This window comes from Trachypithecus francoisi, unplaced genomic scaffold (assembly GCF_009764315.1).
Source record: "Trachypithecus francoisi isolate TF-2019V2 unplaced genomic scaffold, Tfra_2.0 Lachesis_group20, whole genome shotgun sequence".
Lineage (NCBI taxonomy): Eukaryota > Metazoa > Chordata > Mammalia > Primates > Cercopithecidae > Trachypithecus > Trachypithecus francoisi.
In genome coordinates, this window is record NW_022681466.1 from 7,116,168 (window position 1) to 7,136,763 (window position 20,596).

The window sequence follows — 20,596 nt, forward strand, 5'->3', positions numbered from 1 at the left end:
TGTAATCCCGGCATTTTGGGAGGCCGAGGCGGGCGGATCACCTGAGGTCGGGAGTCCAAGACCAGCCTGACCAACAGGGAGAAACTCCGTCTCTACTAAAAAATACAAAATTAGCTGGGCATGGTGGCTCATGCCTGTAGTCCCAGCTACTCGGGAGGCTGAGGCAGGAGAATCGCTTGAACCTGGGAGGCAGAGGTTTCTGTGAGCTGAGATCACTCCACTGCACTCTGGCCTGGGCAACAAGAGCGAAACTCCGTCTAACAACAACAACAAAAAAAACAGACAAGTTTGGTGGTGACCAGAGAGTCCATTTTATAAGCTCCTTTTCTAGGTAACACACAACAGCTCCTAGCAGTGGAGAACTGGACTAGGGTGGCAGTGGCCAGCAGTGGACCCAGCCCCTCCCTTAAGGACCTGCCACACCTGTCCAGGTAGGTTGTGCTCTTGGCCCCAGCAGGCACTTCTTCACCCAGAAGCCCTTGTCTCAGAGGCGTCGCCTTGTTCCCAGAGTCAAGCACTCTTCTCTTGCTAGCCTGCATCCTAAACCTGCAGGCCGACCTCAACTGCTACCTTGATGCCTGTCCACAGCTGCCCACTCTACATGGAACCTTGAAACTGAAAGACTGAAATGTAAGCAGCTTGCTTGGGGTTAGGGTGGGAGTTGTGTGGGGAGTTATGGCCAGGGATGTAGCTTGGGGCCTGCTCAGGGGTGTGCCCAAAGAGTGGGAAACTGCATTTCAAGGGCAATTCTGAAAACTTTTAGAAGAAAACATAGGGGTACAGCTTTGTGACATTGGTTAGGCAATGTTTTTGTTTGTTTTTTGTTTTTGAGACGGAGTTTCGCTCTTGCTGCCCAAGCTAGAGTGCAATGGCGCGATCTCAGCTTACTGCAACCTCTGCCTCCCAGGTTCAAGCAATTCTCCTGCCTCAGCCTCCCATGCAGCTGGGATTACAGGCACGTGCCACCAAACCCGGCTAATTTTTTGTATTTTTAGTAGAGACTGGGGTTCACCATGTTAGCCAGGCTGGTCTCAAACTCCTTACCTCAGGTGATCCGCCCACATCGGCCTCCCAAAGTGCTGGAATTATAGGCGTGAGCCACTGTTCCCAGTCATGTTTTTTTATTTTTATTTATTTACATATTTATTTATTTGAGACAGAATCTTGCTCTGTTGCCCGGGCTGGAGTGCAGTGAGCCATCTTGGTTCACTGCACCTCCACCTCCCAGGTTCAAGCAATTCTCCTGCCTCAGCTTCCCCAGTAACTGGGATTACAGGCACCCGCCACCGTGCCTGGATAATTTTTGTAAAGGCAGGGTTTCACCATGTTGGCCAGGCTGCTCTTGAACTCCTGACTCAAGTGATTTCCCTGCCTTGGCCTCCCAAAGTGCTGGGATACAGGCATGAGCCACCGCGGCCGGCCAGGCAATGGTTTTTTAGATATGACGTCAAAAGCACAAGTGACAACAGAAAAATAAATTGTACTTCATCAAAGTGAAATACTTTTCTGCAACAAAGAACTTCACGCACGTCCCTGTGAAGAGACCACCAAACAGGCTTTGTGTGAACAATAAGGCTGTTTATTTCACCTGGGTGCAGGTGGGCTGAGTCCGAAAAGAGAGTCAGCAAAGGGCAGTGGGATTATCATTAGTTCTTACAGGTTTTGGGATAGGCAGTGGAGTTAGGAGCAATGTTTTGCGGGCAGTGGGTGGATCTCACAAAGTGCATTCTCAAGGGTAGGGAGAATTACAAAGAACCTTCTTAAGGGTGGGGGAGATTACAAAGTACATTGATCAGTTAGGGTGGGGCAGAAACATCACAATGGTGGAATGTCATCAGTTAAGGCTATTTTCACTTCTTTTGTGGATATTCAGTTGCTTCAGGCCATCTGGATGTAGATGTTCACGTCACAGGGGATATGATGGTTTAGCTTGGGCTCAGAGGCCTAACAAGAACACCATCAAGAAAGTGAAGGGCCGGGCGCGGTGGCTCAAGCCTGTAATCCCAGCACTTTGGGAGGCCGAGACGGGCGGATCACGAGGTCAGGAGATCGAGACCATCCTGGCTAACACGGTGAAACCCCGTCTCTACTAAAAATACAAAAAACTAGCCGGGCGAGGTGGCGGGCGCCTGTAGTCCCAGCTACTCCGGAGGCTGAGGCAGGAGAATGGCGTGAACCCGGGAGGCGGAGCTTGCAGTGAGCTGAGATCCAGCCACTGCACTCCAGCCCGGGCGAAAGAGCAAGACTCCGTCTCAAAAAAAAAAAAAAGAAAAGAAAACAATGGGGCCCAGCTGTGGTGGCTCACGCCTGTAAGCCCAACACTGGGAGGCTGAGGTGGGCAAATCATTTGAGCCCAGGAGTTCAAGACCAGCCTGGGCAACATAGTGAGACTTCATCTCTACAAAAAAATGAAAAATTATCTGGGCACCGTGGCTCATGCCTGTAATCCCAGTACTTTGGGAGGCCGAGGTGGGTGGATCACTTGAGGTCAGGAGTTCAAGACCAGCCCGGCCAACATGGTGAAACCCCATCTTTACTAAAAATAGAAAAATTAGCCCAGTGTGGTGGTACAAGCCTGTAATCCCAGCTACTCAGAAGGCTGAGGTGGGAGAATCGCTTGAACCCAGGGGGCGGAGGTTGCAGTGAGCCAAGATCACACCACTGCATTCCAGCCTGGGCAACAGAGTGAGACTCCATCTCAAAAAAAAAAAAAAATCAAAAATTAGTCAGGCTTGGTGGTGTGTGCCTGTGGTCCCAGCTACTTGGGAGGCTGAGGCAGGAGGATCACCTGTGCCCAGATGTCCAAGGTGCAGTGAGCCGAGATCACGCCACTGCACTCCAGCCCAAGCAATTCCAGATTTCATCGGATGACCTTCTCCTTTTGAGCACACTTCAGTAAAGCATTTTTTGGCACTGCCAACAACAAACAAATACCATGAGTGGCCTTTGGGCTGGTTGAAATGGAATGAAACTCACAAACCATACCTCCCTACAAGGGCCCATTCTATCAGGGCAGAGGTGAGCGACGCAGCCTCTTCTCCATGCCTTTTACTCACCTCACCTCTGACATCTAACAGTGTTGAACCCTAATCTCCACTCTTACTATAATATGATCTCAGGTAAATGATACGACCTTTCCAGGCCTCAGTTTGTTATGTGTAAAATGGGGCTGGACATTGCTCCCAGATATGCTGTTGTAAAAGGAACTGAGGGCCGGGAGCGGTGGCTTACGCCTGTAATCCCAGCACTTTGGGAGGCTGAGGTGGGCGGATCACGAGGTTGGGAAATCAAGACCATCCTGGCTAACAAGGTGAAACCCCGTCTCTACTAAAAATACAAAAAATTAACTGGACGTGGTGGAGGGGGCCTGTAGTCTCAGCTACTTGGGAGGCTGAGGCAGGAGAATGACATGAACCCAGGAGGCAGAGCTTGCAGTGAGCCGAGATCGTGCCACTGCACTCCAACCCGGGCAACACAGTGAGACTCTGTCTCAAAAAGAAAAAAAAGGAACTGAATGAGATCATCTTCGTAAAGTGCCCAGCCCAGCAGCTGGCACTTGGTACGCACAGAATAAATGTTTGCTATTCTTATCAGTTGTCTATTAATTCAACAGGCATTATGGTACTCTCCTGTATGCAATTGGCCAGAAAGATAAATGCCTCAGGCTCTCACAGTCTGATTGGGAGGCAGACAGTCACAAATCTGACCCCCTCTGTCTGTGATAAATGCTCTGAGTAGAGCTTTCTGAATAAGAGAAGAGAGAGCAGAGATTCTGACCAGTTAGAAGTCCACACCCTTATCTTTATTTCCATTGACTCATTTTAATTGACATAACTTTTTTTTTTGAGATGGAGTCTCGCTCTGCTGCCAGGCTGGAGTGCAGTGGCGCAATCTCGGCTCACTGCAACCTCTGCCTCCCGGGTTCAAGCGATTCTCCTGCCTCAGCCTCCCAAGTAGCTGGGATTACAGGCACGTGCCACTACGCCCAGCTAATTTTTTGAATTTTTAGTAGGGACAGGGTTTTGCCATGTTGGCCAGGCTGGTCTCAAATGCCCAACCTCAGGTGATCCATCTGCCTCGGCCTGCCAAAGTGCTGGGATTATAGGCATGAGCCACCTCACTCGGCCAGCATGACCATTTGACCCATCTTCATCCTTTGTGTTGTTTTAGTTGTTCTTTCTTTCTTTCTTTTTTTTTTTTTTTTGAAACAGAGTCTCACGCTGCAGCCCAGGCTGGAGTGCAGTGGCGTGATCTCGACCTCGGCTCACTGCAAGCTCCGCCTCCTGGGTTCATGCCATTCTCCTGCCTCAGCCTTCCGAGTAGCTGGGACTACAGGCGCCCGCCACCGCGCCTGGCTAATTTTTTGTATTTTTAGTAGAAACGGGGTTTCACCGTGTTAGCCAGGATGGTCTCGATCTCCTGACCTCGTGATCCGCCCGTCTCGGCCTCCCAAAGTGCTGGGATTACAAGCGTGAGCCACTGCACCCGGCCTCTTTTTTTTTTTTTTTGAGAGTCTCTCTCAGTCACCCAGGCTGGAGTGCAAAGGCATGATCTCAGCTCACTGTAACCTCTACCTCCTTGGCTTAAGCGAGTCTCCTGCCTCAGCCTCCCAAGTAGCTAGGACTACAGATATAAGCCACCACGCCCGGCTAATTTTTTTGTATTTTTAGTAGAAACGGGGTTTTGCTCTGTTGGCCAGCCTGGTCTCAAACTCTTGACATCAAGTGATCCACCCACCTCGGCCTCCCAAAGTGCTGGGATTATAGGCATGAGCCACCACACCCAGCCTGTTTTAGTTTTTCTTGGAGAACCTTGATTTAGGCTGGATGAGGTGGCTCATGTCTGTGATCCCAGCACTTTGGGAGGCCGAGGCGGGTGGATTACCTGAGGTCAGGAATTCCAGACCAGCCTGGTTAACATGGTGAAACCCCATCTCTACTAAAAGTATAAAATTAGCCTGGTGTGGTGGCACACACCTGTAATCCCAGCTACTCAGGAGGCTGAGGCAGGAGAATCGCTTGAACCCGGGAGGCAGAGGTTGCAGTGAACCAAGATTGCGCCATTGCACTCCAGCCTGGGCAACAGAGGAAGACTCCACCTCAAAATAAATAAATAAATAAAAATACAGAGGCCGGGCGCGGTGGCTCGAGCCTGTAATCCCAGCACTTTGGGAGGCCGAGATGGGCAGATCACGAGGTCAGGAGATCGAGACCATCCTGGCTAATACGGTGAAACCCCGTCTCTACTAAAAAAATACAAAAAACTAGCCGGGCGAGGTGGCGGGCGCCTGTAGTTCCAGCTACTCCAGAGGCTGAGGCGGGAGAATGGCGTGAACCTGGGAGGCGGAGCTTGCAGTGAGCTGAGATCCGGCCACTGCACTCCAGCCTGGGCGACAGAGTGAGACTCCGTCTCAAAAAAAAAAAAAAAAAATACAGAAATTAGGCTTGGCACAGTGGCTCAAACTTGTAATGCCAGCACTTTGGGAGGCCAAGGCAGGTGGATCACCTGAGGTCAGGAGTTTGAAACCAGCCTGACCAACATGGTGAAACCCCATCTCTACTAAAAATATAAAAAATAGCCGGGCGTGGTGGCGTGCGCCTGTAATCCCAACTACTCAGGAGGCTGAGGCAGAGGTTGCAGTGAGCCGAGATGGCACCACTGCACTCCAGCCTGAGCTGCTGAGTGAAATTTCGTCTCAAAAAAGGAAAAAAAAACTTTGGCGTAAGGGGAAGCATGTCCGTTTGTTCCAGATGGACTCTGAAACATTGATTGTATTTGGGAAATGTGTTTACTGTTTTTTAAAAATCCCATCTAGTGTGTTACTGAAATTTGTTTACTGAAGTCTCCTTTGACCTTTGACCTTCCCCCCATTTCCTGGCCAGATGTCTCAGGATTAGCGGGGAGGTGGCACTGTAATGGAAACGCTTCACCCTGAGGTTTGTCCTGTGCTCTGCTGGCTGAGAAACTTGCTTGTATCTTGCTGATTATCAGGTAGGGCTGAGGCGTCTGGATAGAATTCCGGGTTATATCCACCACAGGGACACACTAGCCAGTGGTGGGAATGCCATGCATGCCAGCCAGGTGTCTGCTGACCTAGACCAGGCTGGAGTGCAGTGGCGCCATCTCGGCTCACTGCAAGCTCCGCCTCCTGGGTTCACTCCATTGTCGTGCCTCAGCCTTCCGAGTAACTGGGACTACAGGCACCTGCCACCACCCCTGGCTAATTTTTTGTATTTTTTTAAGTAGAGATGGGGTTTCACTGTGTTAGCCAGGATGGTCTCTATCTCCTGATCTCGTGATCTGCCCGCCTCAGTCTCCCAAAGTGCTGGGATTACAGGCATGAGCCACCGTGCCCAGCCCTTGTTTTTTTTTTGAGACGGAATCTCACTGTTGCCCAGACTGGAGTGCAATGGTGTGGTCTTGACTCACTGCAACCTCCGTCTCCCAGGTTCAAGCAATTCTCCTACCTCAGCCTCTCAAGTAGCTGGGATTACAGGCACGTGCCACCACACCTAGCTAATTTTCGTATTTTTGGTAGAGACAGGGTTTCGCCATGTTGGCCAGGCTGGTCTTGAACTCCTGACCTCGTGACCCGCCTGCCTTGGCCTCCCAAAGTGCTGGGATTACAGGTGTGAGCCACCACTCCCGGCCATGTTTTTTTTTTTTTTTTGAGGCGGAGTCTCGCTCTGTCGCCCAGGCTGGAGTGCAGTGGCGCGATCTCGGCTCACTGCAAGCTCCGCCTCCCGGGTTCACGCCATTCTCCTGCCTCAGCCTCCTGAGTAGCTGGGACTACAGGCGCCCGCAACTGCGCCCGGCTAATTTTTTTTTTGTATTTTTAGTAGAGACGGGGTTTCACCATGGTCTCGATCTCCTGACCTTGTGATCCGCCCGCCTTGGCCTCCCAAAGTGCTGGGATTACAGGCGTGAGCCACCGCGCCCGGCCGTTTTTTTTGTTTTTTTTGTCAGGGCCTTGCTCTGTCACACAGGCTGGCGTGCAGTGTCACCTTCACAGCTCACTGAAACCTTCAACTCCTGAGCTGAAGCAGTCCTCCCACCTCAGCCTCCCAAGTTGCTGAGGTTACACGGGTAAGCCACTGCACCCAGCTCTAACAATGTTTGTCCAGGCCGTGGCAAGACCTGGCCTTGGCCTAGCACTGAGGACAGGCACTCCAAAATGCCTCTTCTCCATGAGAGTCAGCGTCTGTCTTCCACACAAAAACCAAATCCTTGTGCCCTCCTTGCTCAACTTGACCTTTGTTTATGTTTCACAGAACTATACACTTGATGCAGACCTGGCTTCTGCATTGCAGTCACAGCCTGATTCCCTGATGGCCTTAGGTCTACGGCTCCCAGTGTTTTCAGAGACTGACATCTTGCTCCCAGCAGATGGCTCACCATCTCACCCGTTCTGGGAGATTCTTTTTATTGTTTCCTCTAGAGGGTTAACCTATTTCCTGATCTGGGCTCCCTTTGCCCTTCTATAATATTCATAACAGTGTCTGGACTATTGATAATAATATTGAGCCCATGGTAAGCCCAGATCGCAGGGCTGTTATCTCACCAGGATGCACCTGCGGGGCAGCACTGCTTGTTTACTACCAGCTTCTTTTTTTTTTTTGAGACGGAGTCTTGCTCTGTCTCCCAGGCTGGAGTGCAGTGGTGCGATCTCGGCTCACTACAAGCTCCGCCTCCCGGGTTCACACCATTCTCCTGCCTCAGCCTCCCAAGTAGCTGGGACTACAGGCGCCCGCCACCATGCCTGGTTAATTTTTTGTATTTTAGCAGAGACGGGGTTTCACCGTGTTAGCCAGGATGGTTTCGATCTCCTGACCTTGTGATCCGCCCGTCTCAGCCTCCCAAAGTGCTGGGATTACAGGCGTGAGCCACCGCGCCCAGCCATTGTTTTTTTGGGGGTTTTGTTTTTGTTTTTGTTTTTGAGATGGAGTATCATTCTGTTGCCCAGGCTGGAGTGCAATGGCGTGATCTCAGCTCACTTCAACCTCCGCCTCCCAGGTTCAAGCAATTCTCCTCTCTCAGCCTCCCAAGTAGCTGGGATTACAGGCATGCACCACCACACCTGGCTAATTTTTGAGTTTGTAGTAGAGATGGGGTTTTGCCATGCTAGCCAGCTGGGTTTGAACTCCTAGCCTCAAGGGATCCACCCACCTCAGCCTCCCAAAGTGTTGGGATTACAGGCATGCGCCACTTCGCCCAGCCCCTGAGCCCATTTTCTCAGCCTGTTTCCTGTACTGCTGCAGCCCCGCTCTACTGGCTTCTGCTTACGAAAGTGTCAAGAGTTAAAGCTCAGCCTCTTGGTGACGGACAGGAGGGGCAGCTGCTCTCTCAGACTCAGTTCCTACACAAAACACTCTCGGTTTGGAAACCAGGCCAGTAACCAAAGCTTTTGGGAACCAGACTGATTCTTTGCCACCAATACTGGAAGCAGATCCAGCCAGCTGTGCTTGGGGGCTGCTGGGGCCATTTGGTTTGGTCAGCAGTCACTCCTGGAACTTCTGCTATGTGCCAGGCATGGTTCCAGAGGCAGACACACTCATTCCCTGCCTTCGGAGCACCGGAGCTGCTCGTCCCCCTCCGGTCTCAGATGCCCCTGCTCAGATAACCCAGCTGCAGGTCTTGTCTCTGTGTGCTGCCCCAACTCTGTCCCTGAAGTTCCGCCCTCTAGGTTGACAACCACCCTGCTGCTGGCCAAGGAGCATGTCCAGACCTACGAGGTGCAGCTGACAGCTTAGGGCCGAGGCTGTCTCCTCTTGCGCCTCACACTGGCTGGAAAGCTGCTGGCTGGCACTGCAGCTGCCCACGCCTCAGGCCGCTGGCAGTGGGCAGGTGGATTGAAACTAGCTGCAGGTGCAGAACTGGGGAGGGCGAGCCCTGTGAGCCGTGATGCCTGGGCTGTGGACCCAAGCCCCTCCTGACCCCTCTGCTTGGCCCCTGGCTCAGTCCCTGGCAGAGAGGAGCTTATGGAGGGAAAGTGTGGCCAACGTAGGAAGTGATATGTGAATAGGGATTTAACGAAGCCCAGGTTCCACCTCCATGGGGACAGGCACAATCCCTCACACACCCCTCAGCAAAGGCCCCCTGCCCTGAGCCTGCAGCCCATCTCCCTCTCCTTCCCCGGAGCCCTCTTGTCCCTGGTCCTGGTGATGTCTGAGATGAACCTCTCCCTTTCTGCCCACCCTCCATCCTACTGTGTGTATCCCCAGAACTGCAGCTTCCTGATGAGAGCTAGCAACTGCCAGCGAGAAGGCCCCAGACCCTGGCTGCCTCACCATGTCCCTCTCTCTGCACCCTTTTCCAGATGACACATGGCCTTACTGCTCCTCCACGAGCTACAGCCTCACTGAAGCCCCCACTTCTTGCTTTCCCAGTAGGGGGTGACTGTAGGACCTCTTAGCTTTCTCCATGGGGAGGGGTCATGAAGTAGGAGGCAGGCTGGGCTCGAGTGGAGAGACCTCTGCTCGGGAGACAGCTAAGAAGCGCTGCTCCCAGGTGTGCGTGATCTGCAAGACTGGCCCCTGCTGGCCACTGGGCATAGTGCTCAGATGAAGACACTAGGACATGCTGGGGCGCATCCCAGAGAAATCCTGTGACTCTTTGCTTGGAGGGAGAGTGTCTGGTGGGATCACTGATAGCCAGGGGCTACTGGGCCATCAGCAGGACCACAGGGAGCAGGAGTACCCTGCCCCTTCTCACCCCACAGCCACTTCTCACCCCACGGCCCCTTCTCACCCCACAGCCCCTCTCACCCCACGGCCCCTTCTCACCCCACGGCCCCTTCACCCCACGGCCCCTCTCACCCCACGGCCCCTTCTCACCCCACGGCCCCTTCTCACCCCACGGCCCCTTCTCACCCCACGGCCCCTTCTCACCCCACGGCCCCTTCTCACACCACGGCCCCTTCACCCCACGGCCCCTTCTCACACCACGGCCCCTTCTCACACCACGGCCCCTTCACCCCATGGCCCCTTCTCACACCACGGCCCCTTCTCACTCCACGGCCCCTTCTCACACCACAGCCCCTCGCAATAGAGGCCTTGTGCAAACTCCTCTGTGCATAAACACAGAGCTGTGTCAGCTGCACCAACCTTGGCCTGCAGCCTCCCTCATTTCCCAGACCTGCTGACAAAGGGATCAGGGAGGGAAAAGGCCAGCCACCCAGCCCAAGAAGAGGGCATCCTTAGTCTTCTGAGGGTGCCGTAGAATTTGGGTTGGCAACCCGACAGGGGCCTACCCCTTCTCCCCTTCTTCTAGCCTTGCCTTGGAGGAGGACGCTGGAAGGCCAGCTTTTGTGCAGCTGTTGCTGGTCAGAAGCCAGGCCCAGCTTCATAAGAGTGGTTCAGGCTGGTGACATCCTTGTGATCAGGGCATCTCCCTGAGGAATGCCCACAGAAGCAGGCAGGAGCACCATAGGGGTGAGGGAAGAGGCTGTGAGGGCCCGGGCAAGGTGCAGCCAGCTCAGCGTCAGTGGGACTGATCAGTGCCTGGGGTGGGGCTGAGAGAGGTGGGCTGCGATTCCTTTGGCAAGATGATTAAAATGCTCCCGCCCCAAGGGATGGGGAGAGAATGCCCAGGATAGGGGCTCAAGGATCTCATGCCTGGTGGACCACAGCACCCCCTGTAAGACAACTGCAGAAGGGGTGAAAACTCCCCACCTGATGCTTCTCTATGGCGGGCTAGACTGGCCATAGGCCTCAGTCTCTGAATCTGAACACAGGCCAGGACCATCTTGCAGAAACCATAGGGCAAGCCCTTGTTTCCTGCTGATTGAATTGCAGGCAGCTGACCGGTGTTCCGCAGTGTTCCTCCCTCTACTGACCTACCTGAAGGTGATTCAGGAGAAAGGGACTCTTTTCCCAGGGCTGCAAGACCCCACCCTGACACCTGACACCAGGCAGTGCGTGCAAGGAGCCAGGCAGGGGGAGCTGAGCAGCAGAGACCGCTGTTGGGGAATCATCCAGTGAATCGATGAGTGCGAAACTGTTAACTTCCAATCCAGGCAGTCAGTTCAGGGCCTCTTCTCCTTCCCTTTGGCTGATGGTCCCTAGGCCAGGACCAGTGGGCCAGGTGCTAAAATTACCCAAGGTCCTGACAGGACTCTGGCCCCCAGAAATTCTGAAAACCAAGCCACTCCACTTGTCCTGAAGCCCTTAGCCTGTGTCTTCGGGAAGGTGGCTGGAAGACCACTTGTTCATGATGAAGTTGCACGTCAGAATTCTGCCGGGTCTACTCTTGGTGAGGGAACACCTGTTGCCCTTTATTTCTCCCATCTTCCTCTTCACCCCTCCTTTTCCCTATTTTGTAGTTACACTGTGGACCCCTGGTGCTGGGTAAAACAGCCCTGCTTCATCCCAAAACTGACTGCTATGTGGACCAGATAATTGAAGTTTAAGGGACAAAACAAATTACGTCCCATTTTCAGATTGAAGGTGGTATAATTAGAATATTGGTGGGTAAGCAATTTGACCTTATTTTCCTGAGACATGTCCCTATACAAGATTCACTGGGTCCCCACCTCACGTCACCATGCTATGGGTAGGTAGAACGACCACATTAATTTGCCAAATTGGGACAGAGGACAGTAAACAGAGGCACTATTAAATACACTTCAGGCCGGGCCTAGCGGCTCACACCTGTAATCCTAGCACTTTGGGAGCTCGAGTTTGAGACCAACCTGGGCAACACAGGGAGACCCCGTTTCTAAAAAGTAAATACACTGGCTGGGAACGGTGGCTCACGCCTGTAATCCCAGCACTTTGGGAGGCCGAGGTGGGCGGATCATGAGGTCAAGAGACCAAGACCATCCTGGCCAACATGGTGAAACCCCGTCTCTACTAAAAACACAAAAATTAGCTGGGCATAGTGGTGTTTGCCTGTAGTCCCAGCTGCTCGGGATGCTCAGGCAGGAGAATCACTTGAACCTGGGAGGCGGGGATTGCAGTGAGCTGAGATCGCACCACTGTACTCCAGCCTGGCAACAGAGACTCCTCAAAATAAATACATCACTTCAACAGGCACAGATTGGCACTGTCCCGGGGAAACTGTCACTGAGGTCACCTCAATAGGGAGCTTCCTTACTATTGAAGGCGCACATCCCAGCCCCAGCTGAATCAGAAGTGAGTGCTTTTTGGACATTTCCCCAAATTTTTAAAAAGACATTATCATTCGAATGAAAACCATTGACAAAATGAGAAAATCTTAACTTCAAAAATTTTATTTTAGTCTCATCCATCAAGGGCATAGGATACCTGCATCAGCCCCAACTTCTGCTTTGCTCCTTTACCCTTACCAAGGGATATCCCGTACAGGCAGCCGCCTGCAACCAAAAGCTATCTTTACCTTCTGGGTTGAGTGCTCAAGCCAAGTGTGGAAAGGCAAGCTGCCCAATATAACCCGAGAACCTTCTATGCCAGCCTGCAGACTACGGGAGAAGGTTCACTAGTGTCACCCACTTGGGTTGTCACAGATAGTAAACAGAAGCTAACTCATCACCATAGCCAGGTTTCTGTACTTGTTTCCAGACACTCCAGAGCATAGCACATTCCGTCTGATCTTAATCTCATATTGAAACACAGTGAGGAATCATTCAAGAGTGCTTGTTCCAGAGCTGATTATGAATCTTCTAGAAAAGCGGGTCACTACATTACATTCTTTCATAGGAGCTCATTATCACGACCTGAAAGGTACCTACTCTTATCTTCCCTCTCAAATCTTAAATTTGAAACTAACCCAAACTTTTGAGAAAGCAATTTTAATGGGGCAGAACTTTAAGCAGTCGCTAGCTTCAAACGGGTATGCTTTGATGACTGCTGGCTCTCATGCTGTCTCGCTGACATCCACATACTACGCTTTTGTGGCCAAAGTGAGTTCTACACCTGCGGGCTTCTATGCTATGGAACGGGAGTTGGGGGAAAAGCTTGATAGTTTGTCTTAACTCACACGGCAAATACGGCAATATTATGGCATCTTAATAAAGCAGAGAGCTGTTCACATGCTTTCTACAGTATCTTTGTAAATAAAAGGTTCCTTTGTCTACCAAGCAACACCTGAAATGAACTAAGCTCAAAACATTATACAAGGACCTAGATAATGGGACATGTGAAAACTTGGCACATTCAATTTAGGTTTTGGACACTTAGTTGGATAAACAAGTTTATTTGTAAATTTAGTCAACATACATAATTGACCTAAAAACTTCAATAAATTTTAAAACCACTTGGAAGGCCATCTCTATAAAAATGATTTTCCCAGGACAGTAACCAGATGTAACCTAACCCAACACCATCTTAATTGGCAGAGGTTCAGTGGGCTGGAGCTTTATGCTCCTCCCCCATAGCAAGTTTTTATAATACAAATGCCACAAGAAAAAGAACTTCGGTACTGTTTCCTCTTAGCAGAGGAGAAAAACTCAACCTAGTTATGAGACCAACCACACAACACAATGAAAAGCTGCACTAACTAGTTCAGAATATTAGTTAATAGATGATGCTGGTGTGAATAACTTGTATTTTTTTCTAGAGCCCTTATAAATAAAATCCCCCAGTTAGTGTTTGCATTATCAGCTAGAGGGTTAGTTAACATGTGGTAGAATGAGGACTTATGCAAGGTATAAATGCGCATAGCATTTTACTATGAGAACAAGTGCAGTCAGAAGAAAACCAACTGGACTCTAAATTACACACACCTTAATGACAAGACTCCCCACCACTTGTGAATGTAAAACATTTAATTTAAAAATGTTGACACTACAATATATAAAATAGCTATTATAAATGCACATAGTGTATTCTATAGCTGCCAGGTTTACTTTTTTTTTTTTTTTTAAAGGAAACTGTAAGTTACACTGTGGTTAAGACTTGTATCTTCACCCTTGAAAAAGCCCACATTCTATCACAGTGATGTATGGTCAGACTTAACAGCCCCAATTGTTAAACACTTGGATCAAGTCATAACCAGTTTTATTGCAAAAGGACCCTGTACACATTTATCAATTCTAGTACCTTAATAGCTACCCAACAAGTCATTAACATACAGAAACATGCATCATGAGAAGCAAGAAATATCACCCATCCCTTCTGCATATTAGCAACTTGTCACTCCTGAGCAACAGTGCTCACATCACTGAGGTCTGTGAACAGTCACTTTTCGCATTCATCCTGAGTGAAAGATGGAATGACTTAAGTACAAATGCAACATATTATAAACAATTTCTTACAAAAAAAGTCACAAATTAAACCAAAGTATTTTACACAATTTACTACAAAACGCCATAAAAACTGCCTTCACTTAAGCTCTCTCTCCCCGTATCCGGCGAGCCAACTGGATGTCTTTGGGCATGATGGTGACTCTCTTAGCGTGGATGGCACACAGATTAGTATCTTCAAACAGACCCACCAGGTACGCTTCGCTAGCCTCCTGTTGAGGACAAGAGCCACACTATTAATCCCCCTCGGGGAGCGGAAGCCGCCCAGCCCTCCCCCGACCCCGCGCCTTTGTCTTACCTGCAGCGCACCAATGGCCGCGCTCTGAAACCTCAGGTCGGTTTTGAAATCCTGAGCGATCTCCCTCACCAACCTCTGGAAGGGCAGCTTCCGGATGAGCAGCTCGGTCGACTTCTGGTAACGACGAATCTCTCGAAGCGCCACGGTCCCGGGTCTGCAGCGAGCAGGGGAGGGGTGAGCAAACGCCGCCGCACAAAGCCGTCCACCGGCGGGCCATTGTTCCCCCGCCCGGCCTACCTGTAGCGATGAGGCTTCTTCACCCCGCCGGTAGAGGGAGCGCTTTTCCTGGCGGCTTTTGTGGCCAGCTGTTTGCGGGGGGCTTTCCCACCGGTGGATTTACGAGCAGTCTGCTTGGTTCGGGCCATTTTCTTTCACCTAAGAAAGACGCCCCGAAGATAATGCCGCCGCGCTCACCCGGGCCGCACCCCGGGGCTGTGGGGGAACAGGCCCTGGCCCCTCCGCCGGGCCTCCCGCCTCCCCGTGCCCCACCTCGCGGCGGCAGATGGCCGAGGGCCGCCAACCTCCTCCCCCTCCCCTAATGACTCAGGCTGCAAGGAGCGGCAGCCTCCCCCGGGAGGGGGAGTACAGGGAGGAGTCACTTCCCTCCTTTGACGGGCGGAGGCCCGACTGCCCGGAATCCGGCGTCGGGACCTCTGAATCACCGCCAGGAAAAGGCGGGGACACGGTTCCGGAACAAAGCCCCAAGGGGAAACCTCCCGACCCCACACCCGACCCAACACCAGCGGCCCCAACAGCCCCCGCCGCTCGGCTCCCAACGGCCGCGGCCCGCGGCGGGAACGGTTGGCAGAACCTGCAGCCGCGGGCAACCCCACGAACGCCTACCCAACCCCGAAGTTTTAGGCCACTTCTCCGACCGCCGCGCCGCTTCCGCTGCCCGAAGAACAGCCGCAATCGCCGAGCCAAGAACCGACACAAACACAACGAACGACCAAACCGCTCTGCGCTCCAGGCCCCCTCGACGCCTCCGTTTTTATAGGCACGCTTCACGCTGCGTCTCTGCGTCATAGAACCCTTATTTGCATACACCAACGACTTTTTTTATTGGTGGGCGCTTTCGCCGACGCGCTGACATCCCCCGACACAAAGGCCGTGCTTCGGCACTGTTCCATGATTGGTGCATATCTAGGCCCCTGATTGGCTGTTAAAGTCGCCTAATGATTGGATGGATGCAAAGAGAAATGGACGAATCAGAGTTTAGCACTGAGCGGCCCTTCTGATTGGATAAAATGGAGCTATGTTTGGATCCTTCCCTTGGTTCCAAAGCTCTGCAATAGAAAGTCAATGCAAATGAATTGCATTGGTCTCTTATCAGGATGAGCAGGAGTCTAAACTTACAGGCATCAAGCGAATGCTATGCACGCAGAGAGGCTACTTTAACAATTTTTTTGTAAATATTTTCCGATGTAAAATAAAATGTGTTCCCTAGATTATTTACCTTTCATAATATTTTGATCGTTAAGTGCGTAGTGAGAATTAGAATTCAGTAAATCATATTATCAAGTATTTCAATTATCATGCACATACATTCTTAACCAAAAGCAGGTCCCTTGGTGGGGTGGGAAGGGGTAAATAACATATACAAATAAACATGTTAATAAATTAGAGGAACTGTTTCGTATGTTTTTAAGGTGTCACAAAATATTTTGTGATTTCTATATGATTAAACAAGAAGTAACTTAAGCAACATGTTACTTGAATTATGTACTTCAACCGAATGAAATGACTACAGCCAGAAAGGAAATAGTCCTACTATACTATTTGTATGTCCATGAAGAATAAACGAAAGATAACTAAGCTAAATATGTGCCCTTTTGTTTAATAGCATATCCTGGCAGGTATTACTTCTGAAGAAACATGACAAATGTGTAAATATGCTAATCCCTACCTTTGCCTAAGTAAATGTCTTGGGTAGATTGCAATAGTCAGTTCTTCAGTTGCCTCAAGTATATTAAATACCATAGCAGGCTTAAGGTTAAGACCAGCCAAGCACAGCCCAGAAAATTGAAATACAGCCTTGGGCATTCTACTCCACTCTATAGTTCTGATGCTTGGTTCAACAAATATTCCAAACTACTAAAAGAAAAAGTAGCAGAAACAGGTATATATAGGTTTCAACTAATTTTTTTTTTTTTTTTTTTGAGACAGAGTCTCGCTCTGTCGCCCAGGCTGGAGTGCAGTGGCACGATCTGGGCTCACTGCAAGCTCCACCTCCCAGGTTCACGCCATTCTCCTGCCTCAGCCTGCTGAGCAGCTGGGACTACAGGCACTCGCCACCACACCCAGCTAATTTTTTGTATTTTTAGTAGAGACGGGGTTTCACCGTGTTAGCCAGGATGGTCTCCATCTCCTCACCTCGTGATCCGCCTGCCTCGGCCTCCCAAAGTGCTGGGATTACAGGCTTCAGCCACCATGCCCGGCTGTTTCACGATTTTTCTAGGTTACACAGAATCATGTCATTTCCATGCCTCCGTGTGGAGGGGCAGTCATTTTCTTTCCAGCTTTGCTAATTATTAGAAACTAAAACCACCCAGAGAAAAAAGGTATGGACTTACATTTATCCATTTAAGTATGATTCGTGGAAATAGGATGCCGAGTGCGGTGGCTCACGCCTGTAATCCCAGCACTTGGGAGGCTGAGGAGGGCGGATCATGAGGTCAGGAGTTCGAGACCAGCCTGACCGACATAGTGAAATCCCATCTTTACTAAAAATACAAAAATTAGCCGGGCGTTGTGGCATGCACCTGTAATCCCAGCTACTCAAGAGGCTGAGGCAGGAGAATCGCTTGAACCTGGGAGGTGGAGGTTGCAGTGAGCCGAGATTGCACCTCTGCACTCCAGCCTGGGCAACGGAGTGAGACTCCGTTTAAAAAAAAAAAAAAAAAAGTCTGTCTCTCTTACTTGGTAGTCACACAGGTATGTTTCACTTTTTCCAAATTGGTACAAGGGAGGAAAAGCAACACAGGAAATGAGGACGAACCAAAAACCTCTATACAATGAAAAAAATAGCAGAATAAAAAGAAAACAAACAAAACCCAACAGCGAATGTGATGTAGCCTTGTAGGCTACTGTCCTAGTTCCTCTTCTGTTACCAACTTGCTGAGTAACTTTGTGCGGTTACTTAGCTTCTCTGGGTTTCGGTTTCCTCTTTTGTCAATTAAGCAGTTTGGATGAGATCATCTCCCAATTCTCCCAGTACACACTTACTCTAAAGCTCATGGTATACATCCATTATTTAAAATCTGGTGCTGTGACCTCTATTTCTTCAGTCAGATCACACTTGAGTATTCTGAGGCTAACATAAACCAATTAAGTTGCGTTTAATCATAGGATTAAAGCAATATACTACAACTTGTATTTGTCCTTTTGTAATTTTTCATTTTCAAACGCCCCTAGTGGCTAAACGATTTAGCCTATTTAGGAAATACCAGTTTCTCAACTTTGTAATGTGGTTTCTGATGTGAGGGAACTTGGAGCTAAATAAAACAAGTATGTGTCACTCAAACGTTAACGATTTTCCATTAGCCCCACCACCCCTCACCCCTAAAGTTATGTGGAATGTGTTTCTTTAATGAGATAATCATTTGCTAATGTAATCCCATCTAAGAAAATACAAATCAAAACCAGTGGATTTAAAATAGATTCAATATGAAAAACAAAGTTAAATGACAACTGTTAAAATATCTACGGAGAACATTCTAAAACTCACAGAAACAAATGCCTAGGTCTGGGGCATCTGGCTTATTTTACAAAGTGAAGAACTTTGCTTGACTGGTGGGAAGCAGAGATGGGAAAGATAATATCCCAAGTAAAAAGGCTGACGTCCAGAGAAGAAAACTAGAGTGGACAAACACGGGAACGCCCTACTCAAACTCAGGCCTTTCCTCTGGACACTGTGATGCTGCTCGACACTGATAAGTTGCCTGCAACTTGTCAATGTACCTCAGAGACTATTCTAGGCGGAGATTAAATTCGTCCTTGGCCCTTAATGTACTGGAAACAAGTTGGTCAGGCCAGGTGTCAGGCTGAGAAGGCACACAAGTGGAGTTCCAGGTGTCGAGGCTAGTAAAGGTAAATGAAGCGCCTCGGCAAAGGCGCGGAAACTCTCCTCCTTAGCAAAGCTTTTTCAATCCCTCTCAGGTTAGACCCGCCGCAGGGACGAAGGGGTTGCTGTCGGATTGCAGGTGCCTGCAGCACAGGGCCCAGAACTAAGAACCGACAATACAGATTCTTAAGCCCTGCTTGGAGGCACTGCTCTGAGCTGGCATTAGAACCGACCCAAGATAGTACTAAGTATAAAGGCAAACTAGTTATGACACCGTTGGCAGTGAAACTATACTTGGAACTCTTTCGCAGAAGTCGCTAGGGCCTCCCTAGCTCTGGGCCCCTTCTCCTCCAGGCGCTCCAGTTTCATGGAAAGGCTTCCCTTTGAAACTGAAAACGCGCTGCTAAGAAGGATAAACGCGACCGGACTGCAATTCCCAGAAGCCGTCGCAGGCCCTCAGCATCCGGGACACGAGCAGCACGGATCCCTGGGTATTGTGGTCCCGCGCTTTGCCAGCAACCCTCTGCCGACGGTAAAATTCCAGTCGGACAAAGAACCACAACTCCCAGCAACCCATGCTGCCGTGTGGGGGGTCTTCACGTTCTCGTGGCGCGGCGCAGGCGTACTGGGTCCTCGGCGCGGACCGCGCAGACTGAATAATAAAAGGGGAGCGGCGAAGAGGCAGGAAGACAAGACCATGTCGAAGGGCCCCGGGCCCGGCGGCTCCGCAGCTTCCTCGGCGCCCCCGGCCGCTACCGCTCAGGTGCTGCAGGCACAGCCCGAGAAACCGCAGCACTACACGTACGTAGAGCCCCCCCCCGCCGCGCGCGCACGCCTGACGTCAGCGGCCAGCGTGAGTCACGCGCGCAGGGAGAGCGCGAGGCGGCCTCTTCCTCCCCCCCTTCCTCCTCCGGCCCGGCCCAGACCGGTTCCAACCTGCTGGGGCCGGTCCCAACTGCCTCCAACTGCCACCAACCTTTGGTCGGGCTGTGGGGCGGGAAACTCGGTTCCGGCCGCTGAGTGGGGAAGGCGGGAGCTCGGGATGCAGAGTGCACTCTCCCTAGGCCAGGCCTTCGAGGCCTAACTGTTCCTCAGACCATAAAACCACAGTAGTAGGCTCCTTTGGGGCAGTGAGAAGTCCAAGACACAACCAAGACGAGTTCCGTGGGGCCCAGCCCCAGAACCCACCTCGAATGATCATTAGCGCGAAATCCTGTCAGGAGATTCCATGCAATTTGCACAGGAAGCCTTTTGTGTCCCTAAGGGTCGTAGGTTGTCCACGAGGGCCACCCTTGCTTGAATTCACAGTCGACGTAGATAAACATGCAAAGATGGAAACGTGTCGGTGCGTGCCCATGACCGTTTCCCTCGCGGGCTGTGCGGAGCCTGAGTCTGGGAGCCCGAAGGTGATGGGTTCCGAGTATGTCTGCAGGCTCAGCAGAAATGTGGCATTAGAGGGACCCCCAAATACCGACACTACAGGGTCCAGCAAGATGGGAAAACCTCTTCCTGGAAGTCTGCATCTGTGTGCTTTTAGGTCGCTGTCTTCATTTCCTTCAAGTCACATTAAGCATTCCCTAGTTAGGTGATGTGGGAGAAAGATGAATAAGGGGCGGTTTCTCGTGTGAAGCAAAATGTTGCTTTCCGTTTTCCCTGATGCTCTGACTGCCTCTCATCCCCATGGGCTTCTGAGTGATGTGCATCTTTAAAAGGGTCCCCAGCTGCGAGAGGTTTTGGAACCTGGGGGGTTGAACAGCTAAATTGTTCGGTGAACCAAGAACAGAATCATCTGTTGGAGTAGAAAGAACTCAAACCAGACAGGAGGAACTCTTGCGATATAGAAGATCTTGGGAAACTGTTCTGGGGTTGGGGAACATTGGTTATAGGAAGTGTATGGTTTCTTTGTGGGATTCTCTGTTGTTGGCTGAAATCATTTAAGCTTCTTGACTACAGTCTGACTCACGTTAACCAATCCTTTTCTGATGTGGACGTTGCTTTCCTGGTCCTTTCTTACTGG

The 20,596-nt window shown here is 50.7% G+C and overlaps 2 protein-coding genes across 2 annotated transcripts in view; one reads left to right on the top strand and one right to left on the bottom strand.

Annotated features, from left to right (window-relative positions):
- Positions 1-13,154: 13,154 nt before the first annotated feature.
- Positions 13,155-15,497, bottom strand: LOC117066692 (histone H3.3A). The gene is made up of 4 exons (XM_033182217.1): positions 15,360-15,497; positions 14,754-14,891; positions 14,517-14,670; positions 13,155-14,430 (listed from the first exon to the last, which is right to left on the bottom strand). The coding sequence occupies exons 2-4, from the start codon at positions 14,879-14,881 to the stop codon at positions 14,302-14,304; spliced, it is 411 nt and encodes a 136-aa protein (XP_033038108.1). The 5' UTR covers positions 14,882-14,891; positions 15,360-15,497; the 3' UTR covers positions 13,155-14,301.
- Positions 15,498-19,171: 3,674 nt separating this feature from the next.
- The window catches only part of UNK (unk zinc finger), a 46,177-nt gene continuing 44,752 nt past the window's right edge, over positions 19,172-20,596 (top strand). The window contains exon 1 of the mRNA XM_033182218.1: positions 19,172-19,380. Coding sequence (XP_033038109.1) covers positions 19,277-19,380 — 104 coding nt within the window. The 5' untranslated portion in view covers positions 19,172-19,276. The remainder of the gene's footprint in view (positions 19,381-20,596) is intronic.